Source organism: Colletotrichum aenigma, assembly GCF_013390185.1.
Source record: "Colletotrichum aenigma strain Cg56 chromosome Unknown KSG_Cg56_contig02, whole genome shotgun sequence".
In the NCBI taxonomy this organism is placed as follows: Eukaryota; Fungi; Ascomycota; class Sordariomycetes; order Glomerellales; family Glomerellaceae; genus Colletotrichum; species Colletotrichum aenigma.
The window spans coordinates 5,866,681-5,884,052 of record NW_023500908.1 but is presented as its reverse complement, the minus strand read 5'-3'; the positions used below and the strand labels follow the sequence as shown (position 1 = coordinate 5,884,052).

Genomic DNA, 17,372 nt, shown 5'->3' with positions numbered 1-17,372 from the left:
ATACATCACTCAAGCTCATACGTCCAGGCGAAGTACATCACGTAACCGTCATCTCTAAGGGTATCGATACTATCATTAAGTTTATGAATTCGGTGGAGCCATGCTGCCCCACGCTGCCTCATCTGAGGCCAAGACGAACCCAAACCCAGGGCTGTCCAAGCCTCCCAATAGAATACAAATCTTTGTACAAACGCTACGGTGTCAATGCCGACAGCAAAAGTCATACACAAAATCGTTACAAACGTTGGGGCCAAATTCCCCGTATCTGCTTCGTTCCATCGCTTCCTTACGAAGGCAGGATGTGCTAACGTGGTCGAATCACCACATCGCTCGTCTGGCACCTGCCAACATGTCCACCACGGTTCCAACGACTCCAACCCCCAGCATGAGGGTCTGAATCGTCACGGCCAAAACAATCCTTTCCACAACTCCCATCAGCTCTACGGCTAGTCATCTGCTTCCGAGCAGGATTCTGCGGTTGCGCTTGATGGCCTGGTTGAGGTTCTTCTCCAGCTTCTCGGTCTCCTTGCGCGCCAGGGCGAGGGCGGCCTCGGCATCCTCAACGCTCATTAGAGTCATGCTGTTGAGGGGGGTGCCGGGGAGCTTGGGGTGAGAGCTGTGCTGAGCGTGGGCCTGCGCGGCGGCGGCGGCAGCGGCAGATGCAGAGGCAGCGGACACGGAGATGTTGGGCATGGGGGCGACGGCGTGGTGCGGGGAGTCGAGGCCTCCGAACGGCGTCTCGTCCTCGGGAATGTCCTTGCCGGAGCCGCCACTCTCAGCAGAGTAGATGCCCGCGCCGGCGGCAGCGTCGTGTCCGTAAATGTACGGGGCCAGCGAGTTCAGGCTCTGGGCGGCGGTCTCGCGCGCAGAGAGAGCGTCCTTGGCACCCGGGGCCGACTTCCAGCTGCCGGGGAACAGGTTGGTGTTGCCGAGGTTGAGGCGAGGCAGGACGTACTGGTTGATGTAGCTGATGGCTTCCTCGCGCTGGATCTTGTTCACGGGGTCGTCAGAGAACATCTTGTGGGAGGTGGGAGGAGGCGGGAAGTAAGACGGCGCTCCGTTGGGCACCGCGCGGCCCTTGATGAGGGAGAAGCCGCCAGGACGAGTCTGGTGGCGGGGCGCGACGAAGCTGTCAGGCTGATCGCTGGTCTCAGCAATGCTCTTCTGGAGCTCGAGGTACTTCTCCTCCTCTTCTTCGGTGAGGTTGCGGACGCAGTCGCCATTGGGAGTGATGAGCACGCGCTGACCCTCAATCACCTTGCGCACCGGCTGCCCAGACAGGAGCACGGCGTGGTCTGCGTCGTTCACGATACCCTTTGTTGTTGTGGAAGGGGGCGGGTTGGTCCCTTGGGCTGCGTGCGCGCGGTCGAGACGGATGTTCTGCTCAACAAAGGGTCTCAGCAGACTGAGAATCTCCTCGGGAGGAGCTTCACCGCTGCTGACAAGGTCGTCATAGACAACCTCGGGGATGGTCTTGGGGTTCTCAGCCATGTCCTGGGACTCCTCTGGCGCGGCAGTTGCAGGGGGTGTGGCTGGCGAAGCGACGGCAACAGCAGCAGCTTCCTTGGCCTTGCCCTTCTCCTCTGCAGCCTTGGCAATCTTGAGGGCGGCTTTGGCGGCCTTGCCCTTGGGAGGAGGCAGGTCCACGACCGTCCGCTCGATGGGAGGCTTGGGGACGGGAGGCTCCTCCTTCTTAGGGGGCGCCGGGGGGTTGGCGGCACGCTCCGCAGCCTTCTTGGCGGCAGCAGTCGTGTTGACCGGCTTCTCCTTCTTCTGCTTCTTCTTGCGGCCGAGAATGGGCGCGATTTCCTCGGGCTCCGCTTGCTTGGCCGCCTCGGCGACGGCCGCGGACTGCTCCTTGTGAGCCTCCTTGCGTTGTTTGCGCTGTTGGCTTTTCGTAGCTGTACGCACAGGAGCAGCACCGACTCTGGACGGAGGGGGCGAGCTGGTTCGAGATACGGAGACGGACGTGGACACGATGGATGCGCTGTCACTGATGGCCTCGCTCGCAGGGGTTCCGGGCCGACCAGAGGCGGTGGAAACGGCTCTGGCGGCGGCGGAGATCGCACCGGAAACCAGGGGGGGTGGAACTTCGGTCTTGGGTGTAGGAACGACTCGCAACGTCTTGGGTGCGGTTCTCGTGATGGGCGAAGCGACGGCTGTCGTGGGGGTTGGCAGGGCTGGGAATGCAGACGAGTCTTGCTCCGTCGATGCAGACTTTGCAGACTCTGTGGGCTTGGTCTGGGCAACCTTTGTGGCGGCGGCAATGTTCAAGATGCCCGGCACTGGCTTCTTCTCTGCCGTCTTGGGAGTCGGAGTGGGAGGCTCTGCAACAGGAGCAGGAGGCTCTGCCTGGGGCTTCTTGATGCTCGCTGGGGCGATCTTGGGAGTCGAGACGACAGACTTGGCCGGCGTGCCGGGTCGTTGAGCGTTGGCCTTAGCAGCGCTCGCCTTGATGGCATCCAGAGCGGGAAAGTCTTCCTCCTGGAGAACAGTCTTGCCCTTGGACGGGGAACCCTGAGAGGCAATGTCCTTTGACAGTCCACTCTCGACGGCCAGGGCCTTGATGTTCTTCTTGGCCTCTGATCCAGGGGCATTCTTGCGAGGCGTGACGTCGGGTGTGGCTGCCCGAACGACGTTGGCCATCGTGGGCGTGGCCTTGGGAGCGCCTGGCGTAAGAGGAACGGCAGGAATCGGTGCCTGCCGTGGCGCCGGCGACGCCAACCTTGCGGGAGTCCCGAGACCTGGAGGCGTCGGTACCGTGGGCCTTGAGAGCCCTCCGTAAGGTGGCATGGGGTCATCTGACACCAGCGCGTCGACGGAAAAGGTGGCTTCGTCGAGTGAAAGCAGCTCGTCATCTAGGGAACCAGTTAGCCAAGGTTCCCTAGAGCCATGAAGGTCGCAAAAGTAAAAAAGCCGCAAAAACGGGAAACACATATGTACATGCGGGAGGTCAAGTCACGGCTGCCATCATCGTCTTCTTAGCGATCTGCGGGTGGAGAGCGAAATATGTGCGCAAGATATAGTATTTGTCCTTTAGCCACCTCCCATCCTCGTCGCCGGAGGATGGGCTGCAAGTTAACGTACATTAGGCGATTGGAAGACGATGATGGCTTGCCTGACTGTCGTGACCCCATAAACCATGACATGCGAGTCCAAAAGAAAAGAGGTATAATGTCGGGGCGATTGTAGGTGTCGGTCCAGCCCCTAAACGCGAGACGACGCCAAATGCAACCCTTGCCACTCCCCTGAGCGGCCCTGATGTTTTTTTCCGCAATGCTCGCTGAATCAATGCGTGTAATGTGCGGTTGTTCCCGGTCCCTCGACGAAGATCGTCCGCTGATGTGCCGCGACGCCCTCCCTCTCATGATACATGAATGTGTAAAACAAAAATCCCTTGAACGACCAACACCGCCCCAGATCTATCGCGCTCCCTCCCGGCTTCACCAGCCGGCGCCAGGGAAGCGCGTATTGTACATCATATTCGGGTTGTACCCACCTTGGCTCTGACCACCGAACAGTCCCTGTCCGACTCCGGCGTTGCTCTGCGACTGGTGTTGCATTCTCGCTTGCAGGATACTCGGGTCCGCAAGATCAACTAAGCCACCTCCCCCAGAGGAGGAAGTGTTAGCATGTCTGTGCTTCTTCCCCTTCTTCTTCTGCTTGGGACCGAAGTCTTGGAATGCTCCAGGCTGGTTACCGTAGAGCGACGCCAGGAGGCCCGAAGCAGGAGCTGGGGTGGAGGAGGTAGAGGATGGGTACTGATTAGAAAAAGAAGATAACATGTACTCACGCTTACCAGCATCATGGCCCTGACCATTGGCTCCTCGGCCCCGGATCAATGTCTGAAGAAGCTCGGCAGAATCCTTGGACTGATTGAAACTGCCACCGAACGAGTGGCCCTGTCCAAACATGCTTGGCGGGGTGCCCGTCGACTTGAGGCCCGGAGGAGGGCCGGGCATGGACGACGCATAGTACTGGCTGCCGGGCTGTGTCTGGAATGTCGAAGGCATCATGGCCGTCTGCTGCGCCATGATGCGAGGGTTGGCGGCCACCTTGACCGAAGCGGAGGTGCCCGCGCTGTCGTTAGCAAAGCTGAACCTCGACCCCTGTCTGTTGTGGCCGTTGCCTCCTTGCTGCTGCTGCTGTTGCTGCACCGAAGGCTGGACGGTAGCGATACCAGGCGGCAGGTGATCGCCAAAGCCGTTCTGCGAGCGGATGAAGAGCTGCTGCTGGGGGGTCATAGATCGGCTGCCGGCAACAGAACCAGAAGTGACAGAGGCCTTGCCGAAAGCCGAGCCGAGCGCGGGACCAAACAGGCCGTCGGTGTTGGTGCGCTGGATGGGAGGCTGCGTGCCGGGTCTGCGCTGCTCAAATGCCACCTCTCTGCTGACATCACGGTCTTCAGGCTCGCCGCCGAGGGCGAGACTACCGCCGGTCTCTGGCTCGCCCTCAGAAGGCTCCTGCGCCTCGCTCTGCTGCTCCTCAACACCGAGGCGCGACTCCTCCTCCTCGCGCATTGCTCGGCGCTTCTCGCCACCACGAAGATCGAACATGGGCGGGTAAATCGTCTCGAGTGAATTTGTGTCGGGGGCGTGGTAGGTGAACGGGCATCCTTGCATGGCCATGAGAAGCGTCTTGAGCACAGTCTCGGGAAGGCTGTTTGGCTTCTTAATCTCAGCCTTGGGCGCCACCATTGGTGCCTTGCTCTCGGTCGGGGGTGCGGGAGTCTCCTTTCTTGACGGCGTCTCATCAATGGCCTCGGGCACGGCCTCGGCGGTTGCGGGGAGCGATGTCGAGATGGCGGGGCTGGAGGCAGCACCGCTCGTGGCGTGGCTTCCTCTGCGACTACGCTGAGGATTCCTGGCCCAGTTGGCCGACGAGGGAAGCGCCGAGCCATCACCGCCGTTTTCGGATCCCTCTTTACTCGACGAGCGTGCCATGGGTTGCGACATAGTGGGAGCGGGGGTGTTTTGCTGTCGAGAAGCAGACCGTGAGGGACCGCCACCGCTGTTTCCACCGCTGTTTGATGATCCACTAGCCAGGGGCCGCTGCGTTTGCGAGCTGATGCTGTTCATCGATGACAGGTCCTGTCGAGTGTAGCTGTCCTCCTCGTCGCCGAGCTCGTGCAGGAACATGCATTGTCTGTTTGTGCACTGCTCGTGTCGCAGCCAGGCGGAGCAGTACTTGGTCGTACCGAGCTGAGCTCTAAGCACACGGTCGCCGTTCTGGGATCCGTTGACGGCCTGGATGCACCGTTGTGCGTCCTCCTTCTTCTCGAACGTCACGTAAATGCCGAGTGATTGGTTTTGGCCGTCCTGGCTCTTTCGGTTGCTGATCGAAATCTTCTGAATGTTGCCGTACTGGCCAAAGAATTCGGGCTTGCGCAGCGTCTTGAGCAGCTCGTCCTCTCGCACTGTAGGTGTCAGACCGGTCACGTAAACCAGGTTCTTCTGAACGACCCGCACGCCGACGAGGTTCTTGCGGTTTTCCTTTTCGGCCTCGCGTTTTTGGACCTCCTTCTGTCTTTGTTCTTGAGCTCGCTTCTTCTGATTCTTTTGGATGTTGGCTCTGAACTGGGCGACCCTAAAAATTGGCTGTCAGCGTGGCGTCGCTAGGCAGGGTGGGGAAGGAACGCACTCTTCTTGGGTGACGACCTTCCACTCTATCGTCTTCTCATCGTAAGGTCTGCGGCACGCGGGACACAGGCCATTCATGTTGTTCTTGATGTTGTTGAAGCAAAACTGGCACACCTATGAAACTGTCAGAGATCGGCCTTCGACGATGGAAAAAAAAAATTTGTAGCATCGGGGAATCGGCCGGCATACCTGGTAGCCGCATGGGCATGGTCGGAAATTCCGATCTGACAGGTCGAACTCCTCGATGCATAGCGGGCTGGGAGGCAAGTTAGTTCGTGGTGCCCAACTGCAGGCGTGCGGCCATCGCGAACGGCGCGCAATGACGGCAGGCGTCGACATACCAGGTATCTTCCTCCTCGTCGAAGAATGTGTCTTGGGGCGCCATGGTGACAGTCTGCGGGGGGTAATGATGTGTTGCGGGAGGGTAGTCGTCGATTTGTGAGTGGAGGTAGTCAGGAGAGGGAAGTTGTTCAATATGGATGAAGCCAAAGCCTTTCTCGGATGGGTCGCCTGCTGCGCTAGTACCTTAGGTAAGCCGGTCGACGTGAGGCAGTCTCACGTGATTCTGGAGGCGCCTGGAGCCAATGACAACACTCTGAATGAGGCGAGTCAGCAGCTGCTAGGCACACCCTGTCCGTGGATAGCGGCAGTAAGTGATGGTAGAATGGAGGATGAAGGTGTGGAAAGGGTAGGATAGTGTTGTGGGAAAATTTCTGAAAGAACAAATTCACAAGGTGGTTGCTGTTTTTTGAATTTGTGAAAAGGTAAAGTCTTTTCGAGGGTCTGCGTTTGTTGTTGGAAAAAAAAAAAGTCCTTCGAGGCATGTCAGGTACAGTGAGAGTCTGGTGAAGCAAACTGCGGGCTAACCCCACCCCGGGTGTGCCTAATCCGGCTAGCTTCTTTCAATCCCCAAGCATCGCCGAAGCACAGTATCATCAACCAACTCCCACAGAGGCATCGAAGCCCCCAGCATTGCAAGAACCGCGACAATGGCGACGAGGCTATACCGTAGCAGGGCTCTGGCAGGCTTGCGCAACTGCCGCCCTACCGAGATTCGATGCTTCTCGACCTCGATCCCTCAATTGGCCGGCTTCCCGACCGGCCAGCCCGACGTCGCGGACGTCAGGAAGTCTCCTCGCGAGCACATTGGCACCCTCAAGGCCCCCCTCGTCAACCCTGCCGACAAGTACGGCTCCAAGGCTGAGAACATGCACAAGTACGGGTCCTGGATCATGGGCTGCCTGCCCAAGTACGTCCAGCAGATCTCCGTCTGGAAGGACGAGCTCACCATCTACGTCTCTCCCTCGGGAATTATCCCCCTCTTCTCGTTCCTGAAGTGTAAGTACCAATTGGAGGTGGCGTTGCGGGTCACTGCTAACACGACACAGACAACACCTCGGCCGAGTTCACCCAGATCAGCGACATCACCGCTGCCGACTACCCGACCCGAGACCAGCGCTTCGAGGTCGTCTACAACCTCCTCAGTGTCCGCCACAACGCCCGCATCCGTGTCAAGACCTACGCCGACGAGGCCTCCCCCGTCCCCAGTGTCACGCCTCTCTTCGACGGTGCCAACTGGTACGAGCGTGAGGTTTACGACCTGTTTGGTGTCTACTTCACCGACCACCCCGATCTCCGCAGAATCATGACCGACTACGGTTTCGAGGGCCACCCTCTGCGAAAGGACTTCCCCCTCACCGGTTACACCGAGATTAGATACGACGAGGAGAAGAAGCGCATTGTTACTGAGCCTCTCGAGCTCACCCAGGCGTTCCGCAACTTTGAGGGCGGCACTAGCGCGTGGGAGCAGGTCGGAGCCGGCACGGATAGACGCCCGGATAGCTTTAAGCTGCCCACACCGAAGCCGGAGGAGAAGAAGGAGGAGCCTAAGAAATAAATCAGAAGGTCCTGATGTGTATATAACTAACCGCGCTAGAGTCCTTTTGTACAACCATTTCGCGTTGCACTGTTCATGTGTGCGTGTGAAATCTCATGGCTAACCTTTCATTTTGTGACATGCAAAGAGGTTACAGTGTCGTTCGATCAGCCGGTTGGTCGCATACGGGAAAAGGCAATCCTGCTTCTCAAGGTCATCAGTTGAAGCTTCGTCTGGTCAATTGGTCTCACAACTGTGGTTTCGGAGCGTCAATGCACTCGGGAATCAGGCCCAGTCAGGTAGAACTTTTAACCTAAGCTGTTGAACTTTTATCTCAATTGTCTTTTGCTACTGACTAGGCGAGAGAGTAAAGTTGTTTCTTTTTTGTTCGTTATTCTTCTTCTTTTTTTCTTTCAATTTTTACCTTGCTGCGCTCCATTCCACCTTTTTGGCTGATGCCTCTCTTACGGACACTTTGACGGGCTGGATGTTGCTTTGACGCTGAGGAACACCGAGGACTTCCCCATACATACCGTGAGGTCTAACCACACCATCTCGGTCCTCAAGTTGTATCGGGTATGCATACACTTTCAGCAACTGTCAGTGTGCCGCTGTCAGTGAGAAAGTCAGTGTAAAGTGAGTCCATGTCCGGCCAGCTTTGGATGGTATATAATACTGCGATTTGTCCCTGATCCTCCGTCCCAGCTCTTCATTCTCTTCATCATCCGTACACGAATTTCTTGATTTCAACATTTTCTGACTTCCGCTTCTTCACTTCACATGACTACCTTGCCAAGCTTCGTTAACATCAACAAGATGTCTGAATTTTCTGTTCCCCGTTCTGAACTTCTCTCTAGCGCCCAGCTCATAGAGCTTAGACGCGAGGCCAAGGATCGCTACTACATACAACACATTTGCGACCTTTCTATCAACGATGTCGACCTCGAAGACTTTGTTAATGACTATGTCGAGGCTCACTACAGAGCGATGGCCAAGGCTGCAGTAGCACCAGTCGCTTCTGACGCCTCGACGAAGACGGAATCCAAGTTAAGACGTCTTCTGCGCCGTATCAGTGGTAAGCAGACATTGGGTAGTGACTAGATGTCTTCAATTCACTAACACCGCGAAGGTGCGCAACTCCGGCCGGCCCCTGCAATATGATGGGCATCCGAGACTCAGTCGACCTGAGGATTCTCCATGAATCTCCTCTGACAAGAACGTACAGCCACAAGGGTACACATTCCATAACCATAAAACAAACTCACTTCTTTAAAAACTACACCTTAAAACAACACTACCTTGACGGTACACGACTTGACGATTCACGGCCTGTGTTCTATGGTTTACGACTTATGATTTACGATCTCTAATTTACGACTTATGATTCACGACTCACGATTTATGACTTACAACTTACGAATCACGATGCACGAGTCCACGAAAGGTTTCCCAAGGACCGGTCTCACGACTCATCAACACAATACAGAGCTCACCAAAAAACAACAAATCCATGACTCTGGTCTAGGAGACACGCTCATTCAATGAAAGGATAAAAGGCTGCCTTCATGAGCCAGTCTGGAGCTGCGCAAACATGAGGGTGGTCTTGAGAAAGGCTCGGCCTAGGAACTAATGGGATTATGAGATGATGACCTACATGACGAAATGATGATCAAGTATCAATCAGACCTAAATGGTCTGACAATCAACACTCTTGGGCATGTCTGATTCAAGTCGTTCTCTCTGGGAGATGCGACCGCTGGCTACAAGATCGACATCGCTGTGGAGGAGGGGATGAGCTGCGCCCGTTTGCAGATGCGGCACATAGACTATAAATTCCAAATAATTAATACCCCTCCAATCAATGAGCCTTAGTTCATCATGCCGAATATCGAATGAAATAAAGTCAATTCGTCTCATGATGTATCAAATCAAAAGTGTGATGTCGCCGTCGTGATGCACCTACTGGAGGACCCCGGCTCAGTGCCCCGCTATTTGCATGTGATGTCACTCCCACACGCCACCACGCGTAAAGCGATTCCACCCACACGCGACGCGACCTCAACGCCGCACAGGGACTAGTCGGCATGCACATCGCAGGCTGACATCTCCTGCGCACCCAAGAACTTGTCGAATATACACGAACGATTGACTATCCGGCGTAGATTCGCCGTTTCGTGACGACCACGTCCAATATGCCAGCGCAAACTCGCTCCGGCGGCCGGGCCCCTGCTGCCCCTCCCGACCGAGTCTACAAGTCCAGCAAACCACTCAAGCAGGCCAAGCTCCCCCATCGAAAGACCGAAGTCCGCACCTACAGCGCCCGCAAGCCAACCGCGCGAGTCACCAGCCACAAGCAAAAGACGTTGACCCAGATGTACGAGTCTACGCGCTCCTCGCCTGTGCATCTCGACCTGTCAGATGACGAGGAAGAGCCCGCGCCCAAGAAGAAGAGGAGAAAGACGATGGGGGATGAGCCAACCCCGAGTTCGTCTTTCCACACGCAGACATTGACGCAAATGCCGCGGAGGTCGTCGGAGAAATCGCCCGAAGAGGAGGAAGACATTTGGCAGTTCCAGCCGTCCGACGACGAGGTTGACAAGCCGGTCCTCCCTTCAGCGAACGACAAGGAGAACGTTCTCCCTGTAAAGAAACCTACGAGCAGGCAGCCATCCGTCGTGCCGCAGACCCCAACCAACAAGCGGACTGTTCTCGAGATTCCTTCATCGCAAGGCAGCCCGCTTACACCGATGCTGGCTAGGTACAGCCCGGCCCCGAAGAGGTCTCCCTTGAAGGACAAGTCTACAAATACCAATACGCCCATCAAACTCACAGGATCTGTGAAACGCCCGCGGACTCTCGAGATTCAAGACTCATACGCGACAGTCGGCAGCCAGAGCCCAAGTCAGCGGTCGTCTCCCCGCCGGCCACTACAACCTGCCAAGAACGTCCGCTTCATCACGCCACATCCCACGGCCAGTCTGGTACCTGTGGAAGAGGAAGAGACGGAAGATGAGGAGAATGAAGAGAACGCGCGTGAGGCCAGTCCATCCCCTCGAAGGCCGCCTAGATCACCTCTGCGTGAGATTGCGGATTCCGAGGATGAGTCGGATGCGCTGGACATCTTGGACGAGGAGGCCGAGGGGTACGATGCGGTCGGCGAAGAAACCCAGTTCCAAATGGATGAGCTTCTCACCTCGTCAGAAAAGGAAGCCACCAGGGAACTCTCCCCTGCAGAGGAAGGTGACTCGGATAAGGAAAACGTCACCCCTGCTGCCAGCGAGGAAGAGGAGGAAGCTACGGTGATCCTATCTAAGCCATTCGTTCTACCAAAGCTGCACCATACGAACTCGGCGGAGTCGGATCGCAGGGATACAGTGGAAGTCATTACTTCTTCACCGGAGCCCACCCGGAGCAGTGGCTCCAGTGTCCCCAAAGCATCTGACGAGACGGTCGAAGAGTCCATCTGTGAGACCCCAACCAGAAGCCAAAAGACGCCCAAGGCCAAGAAGACGGGCAAAGCTCCGGAGGAGACACCAAAGACCCCGCATACACAAGGTCTCGAGAGTCAGCGAATCTCTCTGGACACAATCCGCTCCATGGCACCCCAGACGGACAGATCTGACATCTTCATCTCAATACACCCAGAACACATGGACAACATTGTAGCGGGCACCAAAAACCATGAATTCCGCGCCTACAAGATATCAGGCACCGTCTCGCGCATGTGGTTGTACATCACCAAGCCGGTTGCCGAATTGAGGTACATGGCTTGCATTGGTGAGGCAAAGGCGCCTGGCGAGATTGACGGTGACGGCATCGGCAACGCAGAGTTCAACCAGCGCAAGTTGCCTGGCGCCAAGTTCGCGTACCAGTTGCATGAAGTGTACGAACTGAACGATCCAGTCTCGCTGCACGAGATGCAAGAGCAAGGATGGCTCCACGGGCCGCCGCAAAAGTACAACTTTGTCCCGCCAGCAGTCGTTGGTCATCTGATGGCCAACCTGCGGTGCTCGCTGTTTGGCGGCGACGATGAAGAGACGCAAGAAGATGAAGAGATTGTTTCCCAGCCAGAGATTGGCAGAAGGGAGACATCCCGGACGTCAGCCGATCTCACAGTGTCTCAGGAGCTGGCGGAGCAGATCCGAAGCGACATCGAGCACTCGAACGTACATTCATCCGAGGCAGATATCCTGGTACCGGCGAGCCAGACGCCGACCCGTAGCCGGAGGGCTTTTGGCACCGAGCTCTTTCCCAAGCCTGCACTCCCTCCGACGCCCATTAGCCGGCCACCGAACCCTACGCCTCGACGTGCTATCCGACCCTCCCAGGCGACCACCGTAAGCCAGGCGTCCAGTCCTTCGCAGTCACCTCTCAGATCGGTACCGCGCCCGGCTCAAGCGGGTTCCAGCATGCCGATATTCATCGATGACGAGGACGACAGCCCCATCCGTCTGCCGCTGGGGACCATCCAGCTGGACTCGTCTCAGCTTCTGACCAAGAGCCAGATGTTGCCTGACAGCTTGCTGATGGAGGAGGAGAGAGAAGAAATTGTGTACGATTCGGAGCAGGATGACGAACTTTGAGAGATTAATTATTTGTGACTTGCGGGTAGGGCGGTTTGCTTGAGCGATGGAGTTGTATTGTTGGCTTATATGGCACTGGAGGGTCGGAAAGGGAATGGTCATTACGGTAAAGGTACCTTTGCGGGATAGGATTCATGGACTTGCTTCACTTTCAAATAGCTTTTCCTCTGCATACCCTCTCCAAGTGCATCACCCCAGCCTTACCTGCCGCCACATCCTTAAACATTCCTGTAAGTCCATGCTCAACGACCCCTCCGCGGCGGCCCCGACGTCCTTAATCACCGCAAGCAGCAAGCTCGCCAGCGCAAAGCTCTTCAGGCTTTCCCGCAGCGCCTCGAGATCCGACTTGCGCAAGCCGCCATTCTCGGCCCACGCCTTCCATTGGTCGAGCATCCTGCTCATCTCGCCGGCAAACTCGCCATCCAGGATCATCCGATGCAGGAGCCCTGCGGCAACGGCTCGTAAGGAACCGCTGATCGGGTCCGAGGAGACCAGGCCATGCTGCTGGAGCCAGTGGAGGTTGTGTGACGCAACAAGCGCGGCGTCCCATTTCGGGGACTGGATCGCCTCGTGGGCACGGGTTTCCCGGCGTTGCGTGTCGAGACGCATGCGATCCCGGACTTGAGAGGCTGTTAGCGGTGCTCACAGGGCTGGCAAGGGCAACTTACGATCGTCCAGTCGTTGCTCGTTCTCCATGCACATGCGGTCCCGCGCGGCGTGTTCTCGGTCGGCCCGGCTCATGCGTGACTCCGCTGCTATGGCATTGCGCTGCTCGCGCATGCGGCGGCTCATCAGGTCAAGGTGATGCCTCGAGTCATCATGCTTCGAGGCCCATTCTGGCGTCTGCGAGTCGTCGACTATACCTAGCAGCTCCAACACGCGGCATGGCACGGAAGAGCCGCGGGCAAATGCGAGAATGTCGTCTGGAATGCGGTAGTTCCACAGGATTGTCGAGCTCGAGGTGCCGTAGGCTGTGGCGGCGCTGGCGAACCACACGCCCGTGGAGGAACCGGGGCGCACGCGGATGTGCTCGATGTAGAGGCTGGTGGTCGGGTGGTCGTCGTCTTCCGGGATGGCGCTGATGAGGCCGTGGCTGGAGATTTTACAGGCTATGGGCTTGTGCGCGTTGGTTGCGACGGCGCGAGAGATGGAGTCGAGCGAGGGGGTGTAGGACGGTGCCTTTTTGGTAGCGACAGCATCGTCTTTGGTCTGTGATTGTGTCTTCCGAGATCTCGTGTGACTCGATGACCGGAGCGGGTGGCAGGCGAACCCAGTACGGGGGAAGGGATTCATGACTCCTGGTCGTCCAGTGGGAAGACCAACTTAGCGAGAGGGACAGATGGCCATCTGAATCGTTCAAGGACGCAATCGCGAGGGCTTTCTCTTGGTCGTCGGGACTCTTCATGAGAGTGCAGCCAACAGGAGTCCACAGACCGGTGCTTCGTAGTAACCTCCAGCCGTGAGGATCCGGGACGGCACCGAGATCAAGGAGATAGCATATCAACTCGTCGAAGCTGACATCGACCTGCGGCTGGCATAGCTGGTCTGCGTATTCCACCCGCTGGGTCTTGAGGCCAATGGTATTGGTGCGCCAGTTGAACACCGCCCAGCTACCGCCGGGGATAGACGACGGATGCCGCGCGAGAGACCAGTTCTCTTCACGGTTGTCGAAGCGATCCCACGGCGTGACGGCGTAACGCGGCAAATCAACTTCGATTACACGGTTCACGACGTCTGGGCGGGTGAGTGCTGTTAGTCGGGCATGGCGGAGCATGCGCAGGATACGTGAGCGGGCGGCGAGAGTTGCTACGGTATTGTAGAGGATAGGCAGCACGCCAAGCACTGCTAGAGGCACACCGATGTAGGTGATAATGTCCGCGGAGGAGGTGCCGGAGTCGGACATGGTGCCGGGTGGGGCCGTGGTCCGGGAGGTGCACGGAGTCGGATGAAGGAGCGACGACAATGGAGTTCGTGTGTTTTCTTGGCGAGACTCACGATTTAAACAAAGTCGTCGAGCAATTGGGCTGACGCCGAAAGATTACCCCTGAACGATCGATTCAGCCGCAGCAGCTTTCGGGAAGCCATTAGCGACGGCTCTGTCCGACCTTGCCTCTTTGGTCTAGGCATTTTGCGCCTGGAGTTTGCACCACTGCCACATTGGCAAATTGTCCTGGCTATGGCCAGATGATTACTATGTCGTTTTGGGTGTCTTGGCAACGTCTGCTAGTCGCCTGAAAATTGAAGGTATACAAACCTGACATGACGATTCCTTGCGTTCACGTCTGCCCCTCAAGAAGTACAGCCGATCTGAGGATGCACTGTCCTTGTTCTGGTTTAGGGTCTGCACGTTGAGGAGAGCAAATGAGAACGCAATCCCACCTTGTAAACTCGCTGCATGTATGGTGCATACCATCTGCCTCACTTCTCATTGGCTTGCGTTGGTTTTCTTGACTAGGTACAAGTCCGGCACACTCCTCGCGACGATGACTATTCTCGACAGAACGGCGAGGTGTGTCTTACAACGGCCTTGTACTATCCGAGGCCTGCCTTTGGCATAGAGGTGGAAGTATAACATCGTACTTTTCCTCCAGCGAGTACGTTCACTGAATCATATGTTGGCAACCAACAGAGAGCGGGCGCCTCGGCAGACGGTAGACCCCTTGCTTCAACTCTTCATGCAGCACCGCGAGACATCATCGCGCTCCGCGGATTGCGACTGCGACACCTCGCTTTGAATTAGCACCAAGACCCTGGTCCTGACAAACGTTCCATCTCGAATATAAGAGCAGTTCTTCAATTTGTACTCTTCGTTGATGGCTCCATCTCTACCCCTAATTCCTCCGGGCTTGAGCCTTGCGACGAAATCCCATATTGATTATCAGGAACTGGCCTTGGTACCTCTTCAGCGATTGTGGTTAGCTCAGGCTTACCAGCGGTCACAAGGAGCAGACCCAACGTGCATACACGCATGACATTGGTCGAATAGACCGCCAGTATTGCCTCCCAAGGTCTGACGACAGCCACAGCCTCACTTTTCCAAGCTTACCGCGTCAGGCTGCTGTCCAAGGCATTTGCAGGTTTCCTATTCTGTTAAAGTCTCACCATTTCCCCGCTCAAACTCTCACCGCGAATCTTAGGTCTCCTCACCAGTATTCTTGAGAGTATTCCGCTCGTGTCCCAAAATGTCGGACCCGCTGATATACCATGTCGGATGGATCTGCGCCATCCCTACAGAATTCACAGCAGCTCTTGCCTTCCTTGATGAAAGACACGAACTTCCCAGTACGATCTCTCAAAACGACCATGGCTACGCATTGGGCAGAGTGGGCAAACATAATGTCGCTATTGCCGTACTGTCCGATGGTGAGTACGGCCTGGCATCAGCTGCAGTCGTCGCGGGGGACATGCTCCATCACTTTCCCAACATCCGGCTCAGCCTGATGGTCGGCATTGGAGGCGGTGCGCCAAGTCTGAAGCATGACATCCGTCTTGGCGACGTTGTCGTCGGTAGTCCCCGCAGTGGAAGAGGAGGTTTCGTTCAGTACGACTTACGCATGGCAACGCTGGCACAGAGCTTTGTTCAGACAGGTTTCATAGATCAGCTGCCAAAAGCACTCGACATGACGGTCAGTGAACTCGAAGCTACGAACATGATCGAAGGTCATCTGCTTGACGGCAACATCAAAGAGAGTCTGGAGAGGTCCCCGCAGCTCCAGAAAAAGTACTCACGCCCGCCTCCAAGCGCCGACAAGCTATACAAATCGCACATCATTCACGCCGAGAAATCGGGCGAGTCCTGCGGCGAAGCATGTGGAAATAATACATCGCATCTGGAGCTGCGCCATGAACGACAGAGATACAGGGACAGCCCAATGATTCACTACGGGCTAATCGGCTCTTCGAGCCAGCTTATGAGAGACGCACTTACACGGGATCGGCTTGCGGCAGACGAGGACATATTATGTTTTGAGATGGGAGCAGCCGGTCTCATGAATGACTTCCCGTGTTTAGTCATTCGTGGAATATGCGACTACGCCGACTCGCACAAGTCCAAGGAGTGGCAAGGTTACGCTGCCATGGCGGCTGCTGCATATGCGAGCGACCTTCTTCGCCAAATCCCGCTCAACAACATGAAGGCGGAAAGGATAATCACAGACGTTCTGTATGACAGTAGGTGCTCTCGCAAGTCCTGAACATAAGCCTTGAGTATTACCCAACTAACTATCTTCAGTGGAAAATGTCCCAAATCACATCAAGCCTGCCCAAGTTGAACTAGTAAAAAAGTGGCTTTCGCCCACTAACGCATCTTCCAAGTTCAACCATGCGGGAACCATCCAACACAACGGAACTCATGCATGGTTTCGGGACAGCCCTGCTTTCAACAGGTGGAAAAATGAAGATAATCAGCTTTTGTGGATTCGAGGGCATTCAGGAAGCGGGAATACCGCGATTGTCGACACAATTCATGATTACATATTGCAGATGAATGATCCCAGTTGGATCAGCTTGTCCTTCAAGTTCGACAGCACGAGCAAGCAAAGTGCTAGCTCTATGTATCGGTCTCTTGCGTTTCAGCTCTACATGCAGCAGGAAGCAGCGAGGAAGGTCCTTGATAGAATCTTCGCAGCACACGATAGCGGACGGAAGCAGCCAGAAACAGACACGCTTTCCAGGGGCCTGCAGACGATTTTGCGCGAGGGGGTAAATGTATTTCTGCTAATCGATGGTCTGGACGAATGCGCCCACCAGGGCGACTTAATCGAAACGACGATGCTTTTTATTTCCGGCATTCGCCTTCATAATGTCAAAATCGTAGCCGTCAGCCAGCCAAAGGGGGAGTTTGAACTCAACATTCGCAAACGCCTCGGCGAATCGGATTTCGTCTCACTTGAACCCGAGAACGCCCAAACAGCCTTCACCGAAAGCTCTTCCAGTAGGGGCAGCCAGATATCTAGTCAGGCATCTGGCAAGATTTCCGTCTCTACGAAGCCGTCGTCGCTTGAAGAAGACCATAGTGTCATTGTCGAGACTTACACAACAAAGCAGATTTTGCAATCTTTCTACAGTCACAAACAGATTGAAAGTTGTGGTGATGACATCAAGGACGACATCATGTCCCTCGCGTCGGGACCTGAAGATCTCCAGTCGCAAGATGAATCACACTCCACTCGCTGGAAAGTCAGAGAAGCTGCAGCGAACTACTTAGCCGAAATGTTGACCAGCGATCTCAGACTCGGCCCCTTATATGAGGAAGCGTGTAAGGGTTTAGGCGAT

The 17,372-nt window shown here is 56.1% G+C and overlaps 6 protein-coding genes across 6 annotated transcripts; 4 read left to right on the top strand and 2 right to left on the bottom strand.

Annotated features, from left to right (window-relative positions):
• Positions 1 to 450: 450 nt before the first annotated feature.
• Positions 451 to 6,024, bottom strand: MOT2 (General negative regulator of transcription subunit 4; the record flags this gene model as incomplete). The annotated part of the gene is made up of 5 exons (XM_037318859.1): positions 451 to 2,858; positions 3,500 to 5,586; positions 5,641 to 5,753; positions 5,829 to 5,895; positions 5,981 to 6,024. The coding sequence occupies 5 exons, from the start codon at positions 6,022 to 6,024 to the stop codon at positions 451 to 453; spliced, it is 4,719 nt and encodes a 1,572-aa protein (XP_037183909.1).
• Positions 6,025 to 6,628: 604 nt separating this feature from the next.
• CGCA056_v003601 (NADH-ubiquinone oxidoreductase 30.4 kDa subunit) lies at positions 6,629 to 7,536 on the top strand (the record flags this gene model as incomplete). Its single annotated transcript, XM_037318858.1, has 2 exons — positions 6,629 to 6,977; positions 7,028 to 7,536. The coding sequence occupies 2 exons, from the start codon at positions 6,629 to 6,631 to the stop codon at positions 7,534 to 7,536; spliced, it is 858 nt and encodes a 285-aa protein (XP_037183908.1).
• A 795-nt stretch (positions 7,537 to 8,331) lies between these two features.
• On the top strand, positions 8,332 to 8,676 carry CGCA056_v003600 (uncharacterized protein; the record flags this gene model as incomplete). Its single annotated transcript, XM_037318857.1, has 2 exons — positions 8,332 to 8,590; positions 8,645 to 8,676. The coding sequence occupies 2 exons, from the start codon at positions 8,332 to 8,334 to the stop codon at positions 8,674 to 8,676; spliced, it is 291 nt and encodes a 96-aa protein (XP_037183907.1).
• Positions 8,677 to 9,707: 1,031 nt separating this feature from the next.
• Positions 9,708 to 12,098, top strand: CGCA056_v003599 (uncharacterized protein; the record flags this gene model as incomplete). Its single annotated transcript, XM_037318856.1, has 1 exon — positions 9,708 to 12,098. The coding sequence occupies one exon, from the start codon at positions 9,708 to 9,710 to the stop codon at positions 12,096 to 12,098; it is 2,391 nt and encodes a 796-aa protein (XP_037183839.1).
• Positions 12,099 to 12,287: 189 nt separating this feature from the next.
• Positions 12,288 to 14,001, bottom strand: CGCA056_v003598 (uncharacterized protein; the record flags this gene model as incomplete). Its single annotated transcript, XM_037318855.1, has 3 exons — positions 12,288 to 12,718; positions 12,767 to 13,307; positions 13,369 to 14,001. The coding sequence occupies 3 exons, from the start codon at positions 13,999 to 14,001 to the stop codon at positions 12,288 to 12,290; spliced, it is 1,605 nt and encodes a 534-aa protein (XP_037183838.1).
• Positions 14,002 to 15,280: 1,279 nt separating this feature from the next.
• On the top strand, positions 15,281 to 17,347 carry CGCA056_v003597 (uncharacterized protein; the record flags this gene model as incomplete). The annotated part of the gene is made up of 3 exons (XM_037318854.1): positions 15,281 to 16,268; positions 16,330 to 17,276; positions 17,330 to 17,347. 3 exons carry the CDS (start codon positions 15,281 to 15,283, stop codon positions 17,345 to 17,347), a joined length of 1,953 nt encoding a protein of 650 aa, XP_037183833.1.
• Between the last annotated feature and the right edge of the window lie 25 nt (positions 17,348 to 17,372).